Below are 17907 nucleotides of genomic sequence, written 5' to 3'. Positions count from 1 at the left end.
TCATAAATCCCAGCTTTCATGAGGCTTCATGATCCGATTTCCTACTGTCCTCTTCCTCACTCGCTCATTCTTGCCTCATTTCCATGGCCAACTCCAGCACTTCCTTCAATTTTCTGCTCAAAATCTGGCCTTCTCAAGGAAGCCCACCCTGTCTACCTTATTTAATTGTGCAGTTTATCCTATCCCCATCCTTCTCCTGATCTCTTGCTCTTGCTTTTCTTTCCTTTGTAACATCACTTATGATGTTGGCCAAATAATGTTCCCTTTCATCAAGCTGCTAGAGCTCTTTTGTTGTCAGGAAACGCAGCACTTCATCTAATTTTTATCATATGAATTGAATATTTTTCATCAAAGAAGTTTTAGGAAGACACTGTACTAATATGAAAATACAAGCTTACAATTTACTGTATATTATTTACTGAGCAGGCGCCACACTATTTAATTCACATACATTATGTGAGCCAACCCTTTCAACATCCCTTCACTATGGATATAATCCTTTCCTTTTTAAATCTGTGAGATTAAGTGCCCCAAGGTCATCCAACTAGTAAGTGACTGAGCCTGTTGCTTTTTCCATTAAATCACTGTGTAACACAGTATAAGTTTTTGGACAGAAATAAAATACTGCAGTCAGAAATCATACTGTGATGTGAGTATGGGCTTCACGTTAGCAGCTTATTATTGTGAATCATGAAAATAATGAACTAAAAGGGTTCTCATGACATGTAGCTGAGGAACCATGTTAGAGGGAGCTCTGTGCTCCTAACTGCCAGGGTGTGACTGAGGTCTCGGGGAAAAAATAAGCCTTCAAGACCCCTTTCTTCCGTATTTACTCAGGTTTGGTATTTTAAAGCTATCTTTTAGCTACAAGTGTTTTTTATCTGTACTCATTATTACTACTTATAAATGTTTAACTATGACTGAATACTTAAGGATCTAATATAAAACTATTTCTCCCCTGAATATTCTATGGAGTGTTGATTGTGTCTCGGTAGACAGCAAAGCCCAATTCCTCTGACTGCATGTACATCCAAAGTAAGAAAAATTATCAATAATTACTTCATAAAATCTGGACCACCCTAATAACTGGTTCAATGAAAATCTCTCTACTCCTCTCTTTCTCTGACCATCATCCCAAAGAATTATTCAGTTTCCAGCATTCTGGGCTGTAAACAATTTGGTAAGTATGAAATTCTCTTGTGATTGGTTAAATAGCAATTAGATATAACTCTGATACCAAAGCATATTTAAAAAATCACATTTAGGTGCGCCTGGGTGGCTCAGTGGGTTAAAGCCTCTGCCTTCCGCTCAGGTCGTGATCCCAGGGTCCTGGGATCAAGCCCCACATCAGGCTCTCTGCTTGGCAGGGAGCCTGCTTCCTCCTCTCTCTCTGCCTGTCTCCCTGCCTACTTGTGATCTGTCTGTCAAATAAATAAATAAAATCTTAAAAAAATTTAAAAAATCACATTTATAAAAAATGCTAATATCTTTTGCATTCTATCTTTTGTTTTGTTTCTTTATCTGTATTAGGAACTGGCTAAATAATTTTAAAGTCGAATTATAAGTTTAAAAATGACCAACTGAGGAGGTAGCTCAGAGACTCAGAAAGAACAGGCTTTATATCAGAAATCTCAGTTGCAATCCTGTTGTGCAATAAATTGCCATTTAAACAGGCAAGTCATTTAATGTCCCTTGACCTGATCTGAGATATGAGCTGTTTGCAAACATAAAGAGATTAACCAGCTCTAAACATTTTAGGGAATGCAAAGGCTACAAAAGTGCATAAATGTTTAGAGGAATTTAGCATTGTTTGTTCTCTTCTTGATTTTTTAAAATTAGGGAACTTAAAAGCATCTTTTTAAAATACTTTTGTCTAAAAATTGGAAGCCAGAGAGTAGTTAAGAGCTCCCGACTTGCATATATCTCAGGGCCGGGCTCCAAATTTTAGAACATTCAAGACAGGTAGGAAGAGGGAATTTGGGGTGACTGAATAAAATGCTGTAGGCAGGACTATTATGTAATTTTCAGGGCCCAGGCTAAAATGAAAATGTGTGGCCCCTGTTAAAAAATTATGAAGAGGGGCGCCTGGGTGGCTCAGTCGTTAAGTGCCTACCTTCGGCTCAGGTCATGATCCCAGGGTCCTGGGATCGAGCCCCCTCATCGGGCTCCCTGCCTCTCGGAAGACCTGCTTCTCCCTCTCTCACTACCCCTGCTTGTGTTCCTGCTCTTACTACCTCGCTCTCTGTCAAATAAATAAAGAAAACCTTAAAAAAAATTATGAAGAATTTCAAGATGGCGATGGCCAAGCCTACAAGAGCAGGGCCCTGTGTAACTGCACAGGTCACATGCCCGCAATGCCAGCCCTTCTTTCCGATACACAGGCAAAAGAGCTAAAAAGCTTTTAGTGTCTACCCTTGAACGAACTGATCATGGTTACTGAAGTGAGTCATCGTGGTCAGGAAAGTATCTGAACTCTTACCCAAAACCCACTATTTTCCTAAACTTACCACAAGGAAAAGTCCAATAAAAAGTTAAATAAAATATTTTTAATAAAATATTTTTAAGTTAATAGGCCCTCTTTCATTTAATGTGAATGACTGAACTGAATCCCCTTTTTGGGCCACTAATGATACTCCCTTTCAATCAACCATCACCAGGCTGCTAAGAACCGTCTGACAACCCTGGCCTGTACTAGCTCTTTCCTTTCCCATCCCCAATTTCTCACAAGGTCTACACCTTCATCATTCTTGGTCTTCTCTCCAGCACCTACTCCCTCACCTTAATACCTATAGAAGCTAAGTTCAATCGGAAACACAGAAATCACTAGGTGGTCACATAAGTAGCTTCTACCGCCTTAACTAGGTCATGGGTCTACCTACAACTCTGTCCTGCTCTGGCCCCCACCTCCTTCCCTTCTTTGAGTAGCTCACCATTGTGGCCCCATTTCACCAGTGCCTTTGATCTTTTCTTTCCTGCAAGCATTCCTCCTCAGTAGATAAATAATCTCCAGAGCTTTTCCTTTTAACTCTTTCCTTAATTCTATGTACAGCAGTATTTCTCTCTCCTCACAGGCTGTTATTTGAAGAAAACACATTTCCACTTCCTCCCTTCCCGTTCACTTTCAACCGGTCTTGGGTCTTGCAACCACGCCTCCTTCCCTCAGCCCATTTCCTAATTCCTGGTTCCTCAAATGGAACTGTTTTTTTCTTGCTGTGAGGCCCAGCATGAACCGTGGCAAACCCCACATGAGGAAATGCTGGTCAACAAGATTCCAAATCATCCGTGAATTATTTCATGTAATTGAGGAATATGGGCATAAATTAAATTGTAACAGGTGATTGCAATATTAAATTTTCTATTTTAAAAGGGAAACTCTTCAAACTGGGTCTCTGAATTAGAAAAACAGTCTTGTAATGTTTTTAAAGAGGTGGAGACACTCTCTACATACAAAGGGCAGAGTGTCCTTGCCCTGCTGCAAATGTTTTAGCAGCTGTGGAAACTTTCAACAAAATTTACTTCCAGCAACTGAAAGCGATGTGCGAAAACTGGGCTTTTCATCGTGGAGCCTGAAGCACTTACTACAGAGACGAAGACTCAGAGGCACAGCTAGGAGCTGTGTAGTCCTTCTCACAGCCCGCCCTGTAAACTCTCATGTGGTTTTTCATCCACCGCCACACACCACTGCACCTCTTAAGGAATCATGTATCCTGATTTTGAACTCTTTGTAGGACAGGATGAAATACTGTAAGGGAGTCCAGGTTATGCATCACACCTCCTTCTCCTAAAGCATGGGGAAAAGATCCAGTGTGCAAATACAGGCATTCTCCCAGAGCCTCCGGGGGTTAAAGCTTCACATGCATTTAGGATCACGGCCATGGAGCGTGATCTGCAGTATTGCATGTACTGCCCTTCCTTAACTGGACAGGGGATTCCTTCCGTTTGAGACACCTGCAGTCTCATCTTCACAAACATTTATGCCTAGCAGCTCTAAACCAGTGTATCCTATAGTAAGTGAAATTCAGCCCGTAAGAATTAAAAATTAGCCCAAAGGAGAGGTTTCTTTGGGCAAGGGTTTCCTTCTTCTGGGCAGGATAAAATCTCAATGGGCATTTTATCGTTTAAGAATTCCGTATGCATAGTGATGTATGCATCGCTGTGTCTGATAGGAAATGTTTTATTTTTGATCAAGTGCCCACTGTGGATGTGTTGTAGGTAGTACTTGGTTTTATGAAACCTTTAAGAACTCGAGCCACTTAGCTAAGTGGCTCATACACGAATACTGGGTATTAGTAATTCTGATTCCACAAAAGCTCTATTGGTGACATTATTTCATTTAACAAAAGAAGCAGACATATTTATGAGGATAGAAAGTTTAATATTCATACATTTTATTAATGAATTTTATTTTTTTTTTATATAAATGAGTTTTAAAGTGTTCGATTTAATTCAACACAAGTTGGTTGTGCACTTCCTACATGTAGGGCATTAATTTATCCTGTGAGTGCAAATGTGGACGTGGCCTAGAGCTCTCGTCCCCAAATATCTGCGCTTGTAATTGCTGAGGCATATTTTCACTTGAGTTGAGGGTGTTTTGCTAACTTATGAAAAATGTTCTTTTTTGAGAAAGGAATTAATTACCTCCTGAAGAGCTGGTACACAATGAGGGTTTCAGACTCTAACATTATTCAGAAAGCACGTGAACCTCTGAGTTGCATCACTCGATGTCACAAAATTAACATCACTTGACTGATGACAGAGTATAAAAAAAGGTATGTACTTTTCCCCTCTCTATGTGGGCAAACAAAATAATACATGCGGAGTTATTTCTCTTAAATATCTGGCAAGGCATATGATTGATTGTTAGACATCCTTTGACTTGGTTAAGACAAAAACTTAGCCAAATGTTAAAGCATGGGAAACGTTGGTGTAGGCAAAGCGAATCTTCTGATAAAGCTTTCAAATCACCCCAGCACACAGATACGTTGAAATCTTACCATTAGGTTTTCATGCAGTCTGTTTCCCTGCAGCGAGCATTAGCTTTAACCCTTCAGTGCTGCTGTTGGATGTCATGTGTAGGGAGAAGGGCAGAAGCTTTATTCAGAAACAAGCTTCCCTTTGGATGATGATTGTGGGAGAACTGCGGTTCTACTCATGTACCTGGGCTCAGGACGGATATGTGTATATACTACAGTAAATCTTCCGGCTCGTTCAGGAGAGTCCAGCCTTTTACCAGTGCAGGTGCTTTGTGAACCGTGTGTTTAAAGACACCCTGTAAATTCAGGGTGTGTCTCTTCTGCCTGTATACCTTCTGCCTCCGGATGAACTTCTTGAGGGCAACTCTTAGATTACCTAAGTTCAGCACCCCTTAGGGTTTGCTTTCTAAACGCACTACCAGTGGGATGAGATGGCTATTTTATCGGTTTGACTTTCTAGGGCTTCGTAGAGAAAGTCATCACTGAAAGGGTTAAGGGATGTTACTGCAGCAGGTTATCAGCGGACCAGCCATCTACCTTCGGTACTTACAGGAATTTTATGACTCTTGATCATATTATCAAATTCTTCATTAATTTTTTTGTATTTTTCTTCAGTGCGTGGGGTGAGTGCATAAGAGGAGTCGGGATCGGGGCTTTCACAGCCTTTGTTTTCTTTCTTGTTCAAGGCCTGCCAGGTTCAGAGAAATATCAAGAGTAAAAAAAATGAAGGGTGTTCCGAGTACTTACACACAATCTTTGCCTGCTGATCATTAGATCAATATCTTCGTTAATTTTCCTGTACTTGTCCTCAGACTCAGGGCTGTGACCTACTGAATCGTCTGCATCGGGATCTGGGCTGTCACAGCCATTAAGGCCCTTCTTTCTCAACGTCTGAAATACATAATTTGGAAAGTTCAAACCTAGACAGAGGCTGTAAGAGACATTCAGGGGTGTTAGAGAAGTTCAAGCTGTCCGTTATTTCAGGTTGTAATTACATACGCTTTTTTTTAACATTAGGGTAAAGGAACCACAGAGGAAACCCCCCCCCGGGAGTAATTTCAATATCATACCCATTACTAGTTACAGAAAAATAAAAGGGCAATATTCCCTTTACAACGAAATTCAATCAATGAACAAAGACGGAACAAGGGCTGAAATTTCATGGTACGAAAGTCATATGTGCTTCAAATATCTAACGATAGACACTTATAGAGGAATACAAGTAAGGTGGCAAATTGCAACACCATCTTCCCACAGGAAAGTTAGAAGTCAGGGCGTTACACAATGATTTCGGAATTCGCGACTGTGACAAAAGCAGAAATGGAAACGGATCTCTAGTTTGAGTTTAACATAATGGTTGGTGCTCCTGGTGTCCTGGCACCCCTTTGGATGTGTGCGTGACAGCAAAAGGCCGTAAGAGAACCCAGGTGATATTCTTGCAAAGCACCCATTAAGAACGTCCAGACACTGTGATCATAATGAGAATCGCCTTTGTCCAGTCTGGTTAGAAGTCTGTACTTGGGAAAATCTGTATCGAGATTGATAATACCAAGAAGCTATCTGCCTAAACACAGGCTGAAGGAAAAGTCAAAATGGCTGAGCTTAACTTTCTGTAAGCTGAGCAAGGAAGCCAGAGAAACTGAAAATAGGCAACCACGTCAATAACTACCAAAGTAGCAAAAGTTCCTTCTGGTTCCAGCTGAGTAGGATCACCCTGAGACTGTCTGCTGACACATGAAAGTGAAAAGTCAGTGCCTTTTCCTGAACCTCCTGTCTCCTGAACATAGGACTGGTCTAGTCTCAGCTGTCACAGAAGTATAAACACGAGTGTAACAATGTAACAGAAAAAGTATGAGTCAGGAGTACTGAGTTTTACTTTCCCTCTTTTTTTTCTTTTTCTCCCCTTTAACGGATGGTTGTCAAATTAATCGTACACCATCTGATTTACAGAGCTAATGTTATCTTTCAGAGATCATAAAACTTCTGATTAATCACACAGCTTGCCATGTCAATTATTAAGAGACTAGCAACATTTCTGATTTTTCTTGGTACTACCACCATCGTTTCTAAAGGGCTGGGTACCTATGTGTCTCTCATTAATGGAAAGCTCAGCAGAGCTCATCTTTATTAAAGACAGAATTCACGTACAAATAAAGCAAAAGCTGAGATAACACTCCATCTTTAATTCATGCAATTGGGGAAAATAAATAAAACAACATGAGTTAGAAAGGGGGTGTCAGTCTTAACAATTTAAACTCCTTGGCTCTTATCGATGTGTAACAAATGTAACATTTAAAATTAGTTTCTGAGGCATGGAAGATTTTCACTTAAAATCAAACTAAGAGAGCTACCACTTCTAATACATCTATGATACACGGCAGCTCTGTAAATATTTATTAATGTTATAGTGGTATAATATAACAAATAAACATATGGTTACAGCTTATTATGTGGTATAATGTTTGAATATTAAAAATGAATATTTTGACACAAGAGGATAATATATACATTCACAATCTTGGGGAATTTATAATTGGTGGGGCCACCTGTCCCCCTACCATGGATCTATGCCATCATTTTTACCCAGAATAAGTAACTGGGGGGGGGGGTTCTTAAAATAATACTACAAAGAATGTTACAATACTTTACAATAATAATTTTATTCACTAACTTAATTTTCTGTTTTAGGCTGTTTTGTTAACATTATCTCAACCGTGAGATTATTCTTCCGGGTGATAACTATTTGCTGTATTATGATGTGTTTCTGCTTTGATCTCCACATATCCTTGAGAATAATTCCTGAGTGTCTTGCATCATAATCCACATATTTTTCATAAAAATTCACTTATGTAGAGAAAGATGTCAGATCAAGAAAATATTATCAATGATTTTCAAAATTTACCTGCCTATATTTCTACAAGGCATGATAGGAATATTCTTACATAAACCCTTAATTTAAAGTCTTATCTTATATAACGTTAATTTATAGTCTAATCTAGACAGTAGATTTTTCAATGTGTACCCAGATCTTTTAGCCAATTAATCATATTGTAAAAATTATAGTTGTTTTGATGTGCAGATTTTTGACAACAGAACGCAAGGGCTAGGAGAGGCCTATCAACTGTCATTACAATCCATCTGGCACGTACATGTGTGCTAAATATTCTTATGAAGCTTTCGAGGGTAGATACTGTGTTTGGTTTATAAAAATTCAAACATCAATTACAGTTTATTGAAAGATCTCCACAAATGTTAACTCATTATCTCTCACAAGTCTTCCATGAACATTTTAGGGAAACTTTATGCCAAGTCTCAAACCAGCGTGGGCAAAGCAAGAAGGTCCACACGTCTGGCCTCTTGCCGGGGGCAATATGGACCACCTTCCCCTGCCCAGGCTTTCCCACACTTGTACAGGGAGGGATGAGGAATAGATGACTCTCACTCACATACAACTACAGCAGCAGGGTGAATGCTGAAATAAATTAAGGTAGAAAAATTTAAGAGTTGGGCTGAGAAAGCTTTAAGTATGAAAATATGGCTAAAATGTTGATATTTCTAGCGGTCAGATTTTAGAGTGGGAATGCTTATTAGTCAATAAAGCAATTACCAGTTTTTGGATTAAAAAATCATTAAACCGAGAGCTCATTTTGTACCTAAAGAATTATATAAACTGTTAAGCAAACAAAGCAAATGGCATGAAGTCACAAAGGAAACAGCAGTGAGGGGGGCGGGAAACAGTGGCTCATTTTCTCCTTATAAATTCTTCTTGTATCTGACTACATTATCTTTCAATGAAATCACCAGTATTTAAGTAATGAAATATCTCTCACACTGAAATGTATAGTTTTATTTCAAGTTGAACTGTATTACTTTAAAAAGGGGGGCATTTTGAGATATATGAATACAAAACCCAAGGGCAAATTAATAGTGAGTTGCAAATTCCTATAATCACATAACTAGAACATTGAAAAAATTGTTCAAAAATATTATCCTCAGCTGAAAGCTTGTAGAACACATTTTTGCCAAGAACAGATGATTATGGTAGAAATATAAGGCCCTGAAGATGGATGTGATGGCATAAACTTGTATACTATCGTGTGCATGTGGAACTCTTATCTTTATTATATTAAAAATCTACAGTTCTTTAAGGATGACAAAGGAATTACTGTTAGATCAGCCAAGTCTGTCTTTATCATAACGATAAACAGTATAAATTAAAGGGACTGTTAAATAAGTATTATTGGCTTCAGGCTTTTTTTAGAAAAAAAATAAAAATCTCTGCCCCTGGCCTTTGCAAGCTTCTCTGATGTTTTACGAATGTTGCTGGTCAGGGAATGCAAGCACTTAAATCATTATTTTTTTGCAGGGGCTGGAAGTCCTGGCTGCATATATTGTAAGTGTCTCTCAGCTGACTGTGTTGTGAAAAGATTGATTCTATATGTCAAGAGGAGGCAAGAGATCTACTGAAACCAGCTTCTCCTACTCCATATCTGAAGAAACTCTTCCCTCAGAGAACTCTGTAAATCTTGAGTGAGTCTGTATACCGAATTCAACTTTCAATGTGAGAGTGACACTTTGGGGGTAGATCAATTGACGGCACAGGCTTCTGGGATGTTTTCACAAGGCAGCGATTGTCGTGCAGTGAGCTGAGTGCAGCCGTTTCTTAGAGAAGTAATTAGATTGACAGAAGGTGACATACTCCAAACAATAAATGGGAAAGGGAGTCCAGACAGGTAGTCCAAAAACCACGTGGACTCTCCCCTCCCAGACATGTGGACATATGGACCCTGCATTACTACATTTGTTCATCAGGAAAACTTGAAATACATATAAACTGACGATGATAGGTGACAGGTGCTTCAAAAATTCTAATGAAATAGATGTAGGGAACAGATTCTATTTCGTTACTGAAAGGAATATAAATGAAAAAGAATGCCACATGGAGCTCTCATTTCTCGTCCTAGGCATTATGTTATCATCTACAAAATCCCTTCTGTATACAATGGTTAAAACTGGTTTCCCTTTCTTAATTATTTCTTGTTAGTAAAAAAAGAAATAACTAAATTATTGGCCTTTTTTCAATTAAATGAAGCTACATATTTTATGTTACTGCTATTTACATAAAATTAAGCTTCTTTTAGAGAACCACCATCACAGATTAAAGCTTCCAACATTCAACCTCTTTCCAAGTCGGCAGTCTTAGTCCTCAAGAATATCTATTTTCAGGGTGCTCTGCATGGCTCAGACCTCTGCCTTTGGCTCAGGTCATGATCTCAGGGTCCTGGGTTCAAGCCCTGCATCAGACTCCCCACTCAGTGGGAAGCCTGCTTCTCCCTCTGCCTCTGCCTGCTGCTTCCCATGCTTGTGCGCTCATGTTCTCTCTCTGTCAAATAAATAAATAAAATCTTAAGAAAAAAAAATAATATTCTCATCATTTCTTTTTCTGTACCTACCCACGGTACAGCAGCAGCTTCAATTTTATTTTTTTGCAAAAAACCCATAAACACCCATTAGTTTTTCTTTAACTCCAAATAATCAATCAATCTTGCACAGCTACGTTACCCTTGCTTCAGAGGGCTGATGTGTCAGGAACACATGGAAGAATTATCTCTATTAGTTTCATGAATGTCATGTTCGCACAAAAGCCAAGGGAAAAAAAAGGTCTCAACTTAGAAAAGGTAGCTTCCTTCTCTTTAATACTAAATCATTTTTTGTGCTTGTCTTTCACAGCTTTATGAAAATAAACATCTACTCCCAACAAGCTGAATAATCTTTAGAAAGCAGTAAATCCACACAGGAAAAGAAGATGCCATTGAAAGGGATACTGTCTGTAAGTGAAGTTTCTGAGAGTATTTCGTAAACATCCTCCCAAGGTTGTGTGCTTCTACCCAGCTACTGTTTTGGTCCCTCCAGGCTGGGAAGTGGCTGCCCTAGGGAATGACTTCTTTCACTTAAAATATAGTCAGCAAACAATTACCGAAAACCTATTATACACGGATACCGTTTGGTGCAGTCAGGTTTTAGAAAATCAGGCAATGCAAAATGAAATGAAAAACCTCTGAAATGGCCTATAATATTGTATGCAGTTTGTGTGTGTGTGTGTGTGTGTGTGTGTGTGTGATTTCTAGCACAGATTACTTAGGCTGGGGGAAGATCAGGTGCCAAGAAATTTCTCCATAGGTTTTAATTACCAAAACTATAAGGATCGTCTGCACTATCTTTCCTGTTCCATAGTTCTCCTTTGTTCTTAATACAGAAATGAAAAGACAATTAAAATACTGCAAATTTACTACAATCGGTAGGTAGATTTTTAATTAGACAAGCAAATCATATCTAGTACAGACTATAAAAAATTAAATTTTACCCCAAATTATTCATTTGTGGTGAAAATTTTAATAAAAATAGAAAATATAAACCTTAACACTGTATTCCTCCAGGTTATTAATGCTTATTCTAACCAGATATTAAGTCCTACCGAGGAAAGGCTGGGAAGAGCTGGAGATTTCATTGTTTCATTTTATTCCTTTTCTCAAAAGATAATCTTAATACTGAACTTGAAATTTTTTTCACTGAACAATTTTTCATCTTTAAATAATGGAAATAAAAGACATCAGTTAAAGATTTGAAGACTTTTTATGTATAGAACATAAAGAAACACCCACCCATGACTTTTAGTGGGAATTATTTCATATCAACATTCAGATGGCGATCGTTCCCAAAATTATAGGTATTCTAATCCTGGACTAGACCACCAAGGATCATCTGGTTCTTCCTCATGTCTTCCAGAGGGGAGGAATAACAGTGCATCCACAACTGGCCTTCCAGACCTTGTGTCTTTGCTCAAGCTGGGCTCCTGAATGAGCCCACCAATATCTCTTTCCTGGACTTGGGACAGTCCTCCTTCAAGGCAGAGCTAATACATCATCTCCTCTTTGTACATTTCTCCGATCACTAGGTGGAATTGATTTCTCCCTCTTCATGTATTCATTTATTGTATACATTTTTTTCTATTAGAGGGTTTATCACCCATTATTACTTATGTGTCTCCCTTGTCAGCTCATGAGGCAAGTAACAAAGCACTTTCCTTCATTCACTTTTGCAATTTCAATATAGGACAGAGCCAACACACTTGCAAAGTGCTCAATACATGCTTGCTGAATGAACAGAAAACACATTTTTTTACTTTAAGTTAGTTTATGCTGAGGTTTCAATACTGGAACAAAGCTATCTGGCTGGTTGGAGGCAGAAATGGTAGTGGGGTCCAGACCTCTTGATATACATTTACTAAGGGCTACTTACTTTGCGTCAGGTGTTGTCTGTGGTCCTTTGGATACAAAGATGCATTCCCAGAGATAGGATTAAGAATTTCTGTTTGTATGTTTTTTCCCATGAGTGAACTCCTGGAGGTGAGGGATTGTTTACTAACCATCGTGTATGACAAGGACTTAGCCCAGGGTCTGGCACATGGCAGAAGCTTAAGAAACGTCTACAGCATTAATGAGAGACTTAATGGATGGACAAACACAACAGGAAAGAATGCTCAGATGCTAGAGGGAGATAGAAGAGTCTTAGTATTTTTGTAACTGTAATTTTTCACTGTTGAATGTTATTGTTTTACATGCTGTTAAAACTCAGTTATTATTTTGTTCTTTTTAGGTAACTATTACAAATTGACCATTTTTGAATGTATCATTTTAAAGTTAGAAAACAATGCAGTATGAAACTGGTTAAAACTCAGGAGATTTATATCATTGAATACTTAAAAATTAGGGTACTGGTCTAGATAGGGATTGTCAGAAGTAATGAGGCATTCATGAAATCTTTAAGCTCAAAAAGCCATGATAATATAATCTCAGCCATGATGTGAACAGCAGGAAAGAGGGCACAGGATTTAGCACGGAAGAAGGAAAAAGGGAGTGGTATTTTAGGCAGACTGTATAAAGGTAGAAAATGAAAAACAGAAACCTTGTAGTCAAGCACATGGGGAAACTTTTGTGGATGTGAGTCAGATATTATAAATCTGAAATAAGCATGTTTTAAAATTCTTGGTCAAAGTTCATCTTTTTTCCCCATTTTTGGATGCTGGTCTACTGTTCCACTATTCTCCTGGGCTTTGACATTGGTCTTATTCCGGGCCAACCTTAGCCTGGAGGATTCATGGAAAATCAGGGTGATTCTAAGGCCAATCAGATGATTCAGGCTGCCTCAGGATAGGTCAGTGGGTTGATGTTTTTGTTAAGAATTCTTCCACCACACCTCTTCTGGAACCTGGACAGAGCATGCATCATGAGGCTGGCTGGGAACAGGACTGAGATGGGAAAGTTTGGCACACTTAGCCATGAAAACGCTCCCTGACATTCTGAATCCAGGAGAGATCTGAAGTAAAATACTAAGTAGGGAACATTTAATACATAATGATCGAAATGCATGCTAAAATATGCAGTTAATCCTGATAATCTCTATAAAGCAAGCTAAAAAAAAATAAAAGATGAGATAAAAAATAAAAAGCTGGAATATGAATGATCAAGCTGGAAGTGGGTTTGAAGGATGAATGATGTTAGTGACTTCTTATATAAGGAAAAGATAGGACAGAACTAATAAATTAAACAAAGGTTGAGAAAGAGAGGAGAGGAGTAAATTAACAAAGATCACGAAGCAGGATTTTTGAGTCTACAATATAAATGTAACTTCACCTACTAACCTTTTTCCACTATAGCATTTTACTTGCAAATAGGTTACAGGGACCGAAAAAGGCAGATTATCGGGAGCACTCATTCTTAAAAATAACACACTGAAGCATCTTTTTAAAACCACGAATGCCTTATTTTAACAAAAGAAGATGTAGATGGAAAGGATAGGTTAAATCATTATTTTTGTTTCCGCGTGGGCTCTTATCTAGTTGTAAATGCCTTTTTACTGAAGTTGGGTCAGAGCCCGGTCAGTCATGAAGCGGGAATATATTCCCACCATATTCACCGCCTCTATTTATCATCAGCTCAGCACTATCATTCTCAGTCACCACGCTTCCTCATTTCGACTGGATTCCCTGGATCTCTTCTCATTTCTTTTCTTGACTGTAACCTATCCCCTTATCCATTCCCCTCCCGTCTTTCCTTTCCTAGCTAACATCGCATCATACCCTAGCGGTTCAAGCCGGAAACCCAGAAGTCACCCTTGACTCTGCCATCTCTGGACTCTCTTACTATTTTTTTTTTTTTAATTCGTCCCCCACCCTTAATCTATTTGTCTTCTGATCTCACCTTCCAGCCGGTCATCCTTCCCACTTTCAGCAGGGTCTCATTACCACGCAAATCTAATTTTATCACCGTTCTCCATATAAACGCGGGTGGCTCCAGGTGGCCACAACCACTAGTTTTCTTTCCCCAGCCTCGTTCCCTCCCTTCTCCCCCAGCACTCTGGGTTTCATCAGGGGGGAGATTCCTGCCATTTCCCAAGTCGGGTAGGTCCTGCGCCGACACTGTTTTGGTATGTGTCATTCATTCCTGTCTAGAAGATTGTGTTTGCCCTGCTCTCCGTTACACAAACCTTAGTCATCCCAGGTTACCTCTTACCCAATGCCAACACTTGCTCCGTGAAGCTCTTTCCATGCTCTTCTGGGCACTTAAGGATTCCCTTCTCTATCTGTGACTCTTTTTGTGTGTTTAATAACAGGTGGTATATTTTATTCCAAGTTCATCTTCTCACATGTCTGCTTTACCACTAGACAGTGAGCTCTGTAAGGACTGGGTATCTCTGGTTCTTACTATGGGGCCAGATTAATACACGTGGGCTCAATAAAGGTTCTCAGTTCTCATTAACCCTTCCCTGGATCAATGAATAAGCAAACAAATTTGACAGTCATACTTTCTAACACCGAGAGACTCACTGAAATGAGCTGGGTGGTCTCCTAAGATGACAGCATTATTTATTTGTTTTAATAAGATTAAGTAAACAAATTCAATGAACACAAGTTCTGGTAAGTTAAAGCAAGCTCTAGGATCACTTTGTGGTTGTGACAACAGAATATCCCTGCACGAATGGACTCAGAGAAGGTGATACAGACTATTTTACACAGGCTACGAATGGTTGTTTTTTTGTGTGTTTACAATTGCCCAGAGACCTGTATGTGCGGGGCCGTTTCCTTCCAGCTTCCGAGTCTTCTGGGACTATCCCTGCTCTCACTTACCACCAGAAGGACACAAACATGTTGAAAAAATAATGCAAAGGGATGCTTTTGCACATTCTCTTCTCTATTTTTAGGTTTTCCTTCAGAAACAAAGGCGTCACCTTTGATGTCATTTGAAGAATCTGTTAGTTGGGACCTATGGTTTATCACTAGTTTATCTGAAAAGCAGGGTGTACACAGAGCCTCCAGTAAGGGAACAAAATAAGATGCGAGGTTCATGATTGAGTGACTCGTGCCATGACAATTTTGAGCATACCTGAGAATTGTACTTGAGCCACCCAAATCCTCCTCTCTGAGACAGCCAGGGACACCCAGATGAAGGTTAAACTGCTTCCTTTCCTAAGACTTCTCTGCTACCCTGGGCCTCTTCCAGGCTGCAGAGAAGGAAAGAGCTCTGGTGGCCGCCTTGACCCTAGTATCCCTTCTCTTCTGGCCTTTGGATGGATGGGGAAACCCTCTCTTTGTTATTTGCTCTGCGTGATTTTGCTTATTTGATAGTGACTGGACACCAATGACAGCAGAGGGCCTCTTCTTTGCCTTCAGGCTGGTATACCCTGTGAGTACGCCCTGTGAAAACTAGCCTCTGGGCTAATTCTGAGCATTTTGCCCGAGTCTGAGCCTGAACCATCCGATTGAGTGGTATTGACAACTGTATTAGCGCACGCTGTTCAATACCCATATTCCTCTGACATGGCAACCTGAGGTATCAGGGCGTCAGAGCATCATCGCTGGGATTGTGTGAGAGCAATACGTACACCACAGCTACTGTGGCTGCATTAGCATCAACCTCCACAAGAGCAGAAACTGTCTTTTTCACCTCTGTTACCTACAGGAACTTGAATGTGCCCGCCGCACCGATGATACCTAACAGATACTGCTGTTGCTAATAAAAGAATAATGGAATCCAAGGCTGCAGTGACAGCGGTTCTTATTTAAGACGGAATCACGGTGGAAGCTGAAAACACCCAGGGGGCATTTGCTAGATTTGTGCTCAGAGTACACACTGCTTCTGCCCCTACGACCCACTCTCTCTAGCCCCACCTTCTGCCAGCTTCACAAACAAATTTAAATTACAAAAGGAAAGAATCCTGTGAGCTGGAGAGGTAAGAGAATGAAGGTCTCTCTTTTGTGCTTCTCCGGAACTTTGTAATTAACATTTATTTCATAATGTTGCTCTCTGTATTATTGCTTTTGTCTCATTTTCTAGATTATAAGATCCCTTTAGACTAGACCTATCTCTTGAAAGCTTCCCATCCTTAGCAACTAGTGTGGTATCTGACAGTAGAACATTGCAACAAACTTGTTGGCTCTTCTGGACAGCCAAGGAGAGCCTGATGACATATAATAAGGAGTCTCAGAAATCGTAAGCCAAAGTTAGTGGGGATCCAAGCTTTCCTTTTTCTTTATCACCAAACCTTTTCTCTCTCTTTTTTTAAAAGATTTTATTGATTTATTTGACAGAGAGAGATCACAAGTAGGCAGAGAGGCAGGCAGAGAGAGAGAGGAGGAAGCGGGCTCTCTGCCGAGCAGAGAGCCCGATGCGGGACTCGATCCCAGGACTCTGAGATCATGACCTGAGCTGAAGGCAGGCGCCTTTCTCTCTTTTTTCAACACGAGTAATGTTTGGTAGGTCTGCCAATGACTAGCAACCCAGGTCTCTAGCCTTAGTACTTGTCTCTTTTAATGTAAAATCCCCCAGGATCGGGTTAATGCAGTATTAATATTAATTAATATTTCGTTGGCTGATACATTGGAAAACTTTCTGTTTAATAAAGAGTGCCCAAGGTATAATGGGTGAGATGGTCCCTGACGAGGGGTTGGGCCAGTTAGACCAGTAGATGGAAGAACACTACAGGGCTCTATCAGACCTGGTGTATGAACAGGAAGCCAGGCCAGCAATTCTGGCTGGAAGTGAATATCTGGGAAAGAAAGACTTCTACTAGGTTCGGAGGGTTGTCCTAGAGTCAAGTCTGTTGTACTGGATGTTAGGTTCATCGGATGTGGTCAGTTGGTCAGGGAACATATGTCTATCCACACTCAGAACAGGCAATGAGAAAGTCCTTTACATCACATCTCCAAAATGCACAGCAGAACACTTAAACAATGCCCTTTGCTTTCTTTTCTGCAAGTAAGTTTATATTGGTGATACGTTTCATCTCTTCCCCCACATTAAAAATTACTTTCAGTGAAGGACAGGATCCGATTTATTTATCGTCTACATAAATAGATGATATGTATGTTATTACCACAAATCTTACATGTGATACATATACATATTACCTGTATGTAATATTACCTTACATATTACTTGTATGTTATTACCACAAATCTTACATGTGAATTGTTAGTAAGTTGTGAATTTTATGTTCAGTTGTATTGGGTAGGTGTCCTGTGGAAGAAAGTCTGTTACAACTCTACCTTTTTTTTTTTTTTTAAGATTTTATTTATTTATTTGACAGACAGAAATCACAAGCAGGCAGAGAGGGAGGCAGAGAGAGAGAGAGAGAGAGGGGGAAGCAGGCTCCCTGCTAAGCAGAGAGCCTGATGCAGGGCTCCATCCCAGGACCCTGGGCAGAGGGTTAACCCACTGAGATACCCAGGGGCCCCACCACTCTACATTTTAATAATCAAGGAGCATCAGGTAAATAAAAGGTGCTTAAAAATAAAAGGGCTTCAAATTCCTTAGGTAGTTGCTCAGTTTCAGTTCTCCATTTGGGACGTTTGCTGTATTTACAGAGCACATGGACA

At 39.7% G+C, this 17907-nt stretch overlaps 1 protein-coding gene and 1 long non-coding RNA gene across 21 annotated transcripts in view; one reads left to right on the top strand and one right to left on the bottom strand.

The window, feature by feature from the left end:
• MEF2C (myocyte enhancer factor 2C) overlaps positions 1–17907 on the bottom strand; it is a 177959-nt gene that overhangs the window by 38194 nt on the left and 121858 nt on the right. For 16 of the 20 annotated variants that reach the window (XM_013059763.2, XM_013059764.2, XM_013059768.2 and 13 more), the window contains one exon: positions 5721–5864. In XM_013059763.2, coding sequence (XP_012915217.1) covers positions 5721–5864 — 144 coding nt within the window. Of the gene's footprint in view, positions 1–5523; positions 5662–5720; positions 5865–17907 lie in introns of all 20 variants that reach the window. The other 4 variants (XM_045074472.1, XM_045074474.1, XM_045074478.1 and 1 more) reach the window with 2 other exon arrangements.
• LOC106006522 lies at positions 9344–16587 on the top strand. Its single transcript, XR_006605020.1, has 3 exons — positions 9344–9503; positions 10704–10803; positions 15992–16587. It is a non-coding gene; the product is annotated as an uncharacterized LOC106006522 (long non-coding RNA).

This window comes from Mustela putorius, unplaced genomic scaffold (assembly GCF_011764305.1).
Source record: "Mustela putorius furo isolate JIRA1106 unplaced genomic scaffold, ASM1176430v1.1 tig00537350_pilon_pilon_pilon, whole genome shotgun sequence".
NCBI lineage: Eukaryota > Metazoa > Chordata > Mammalia > Carnivora > Mustelidae > Mustela > Mustela putorius.
Note: the sequence above shows the minus strand (reverse complement) of the source record. Positions and strands in the feature narration are given on the sequence as shown.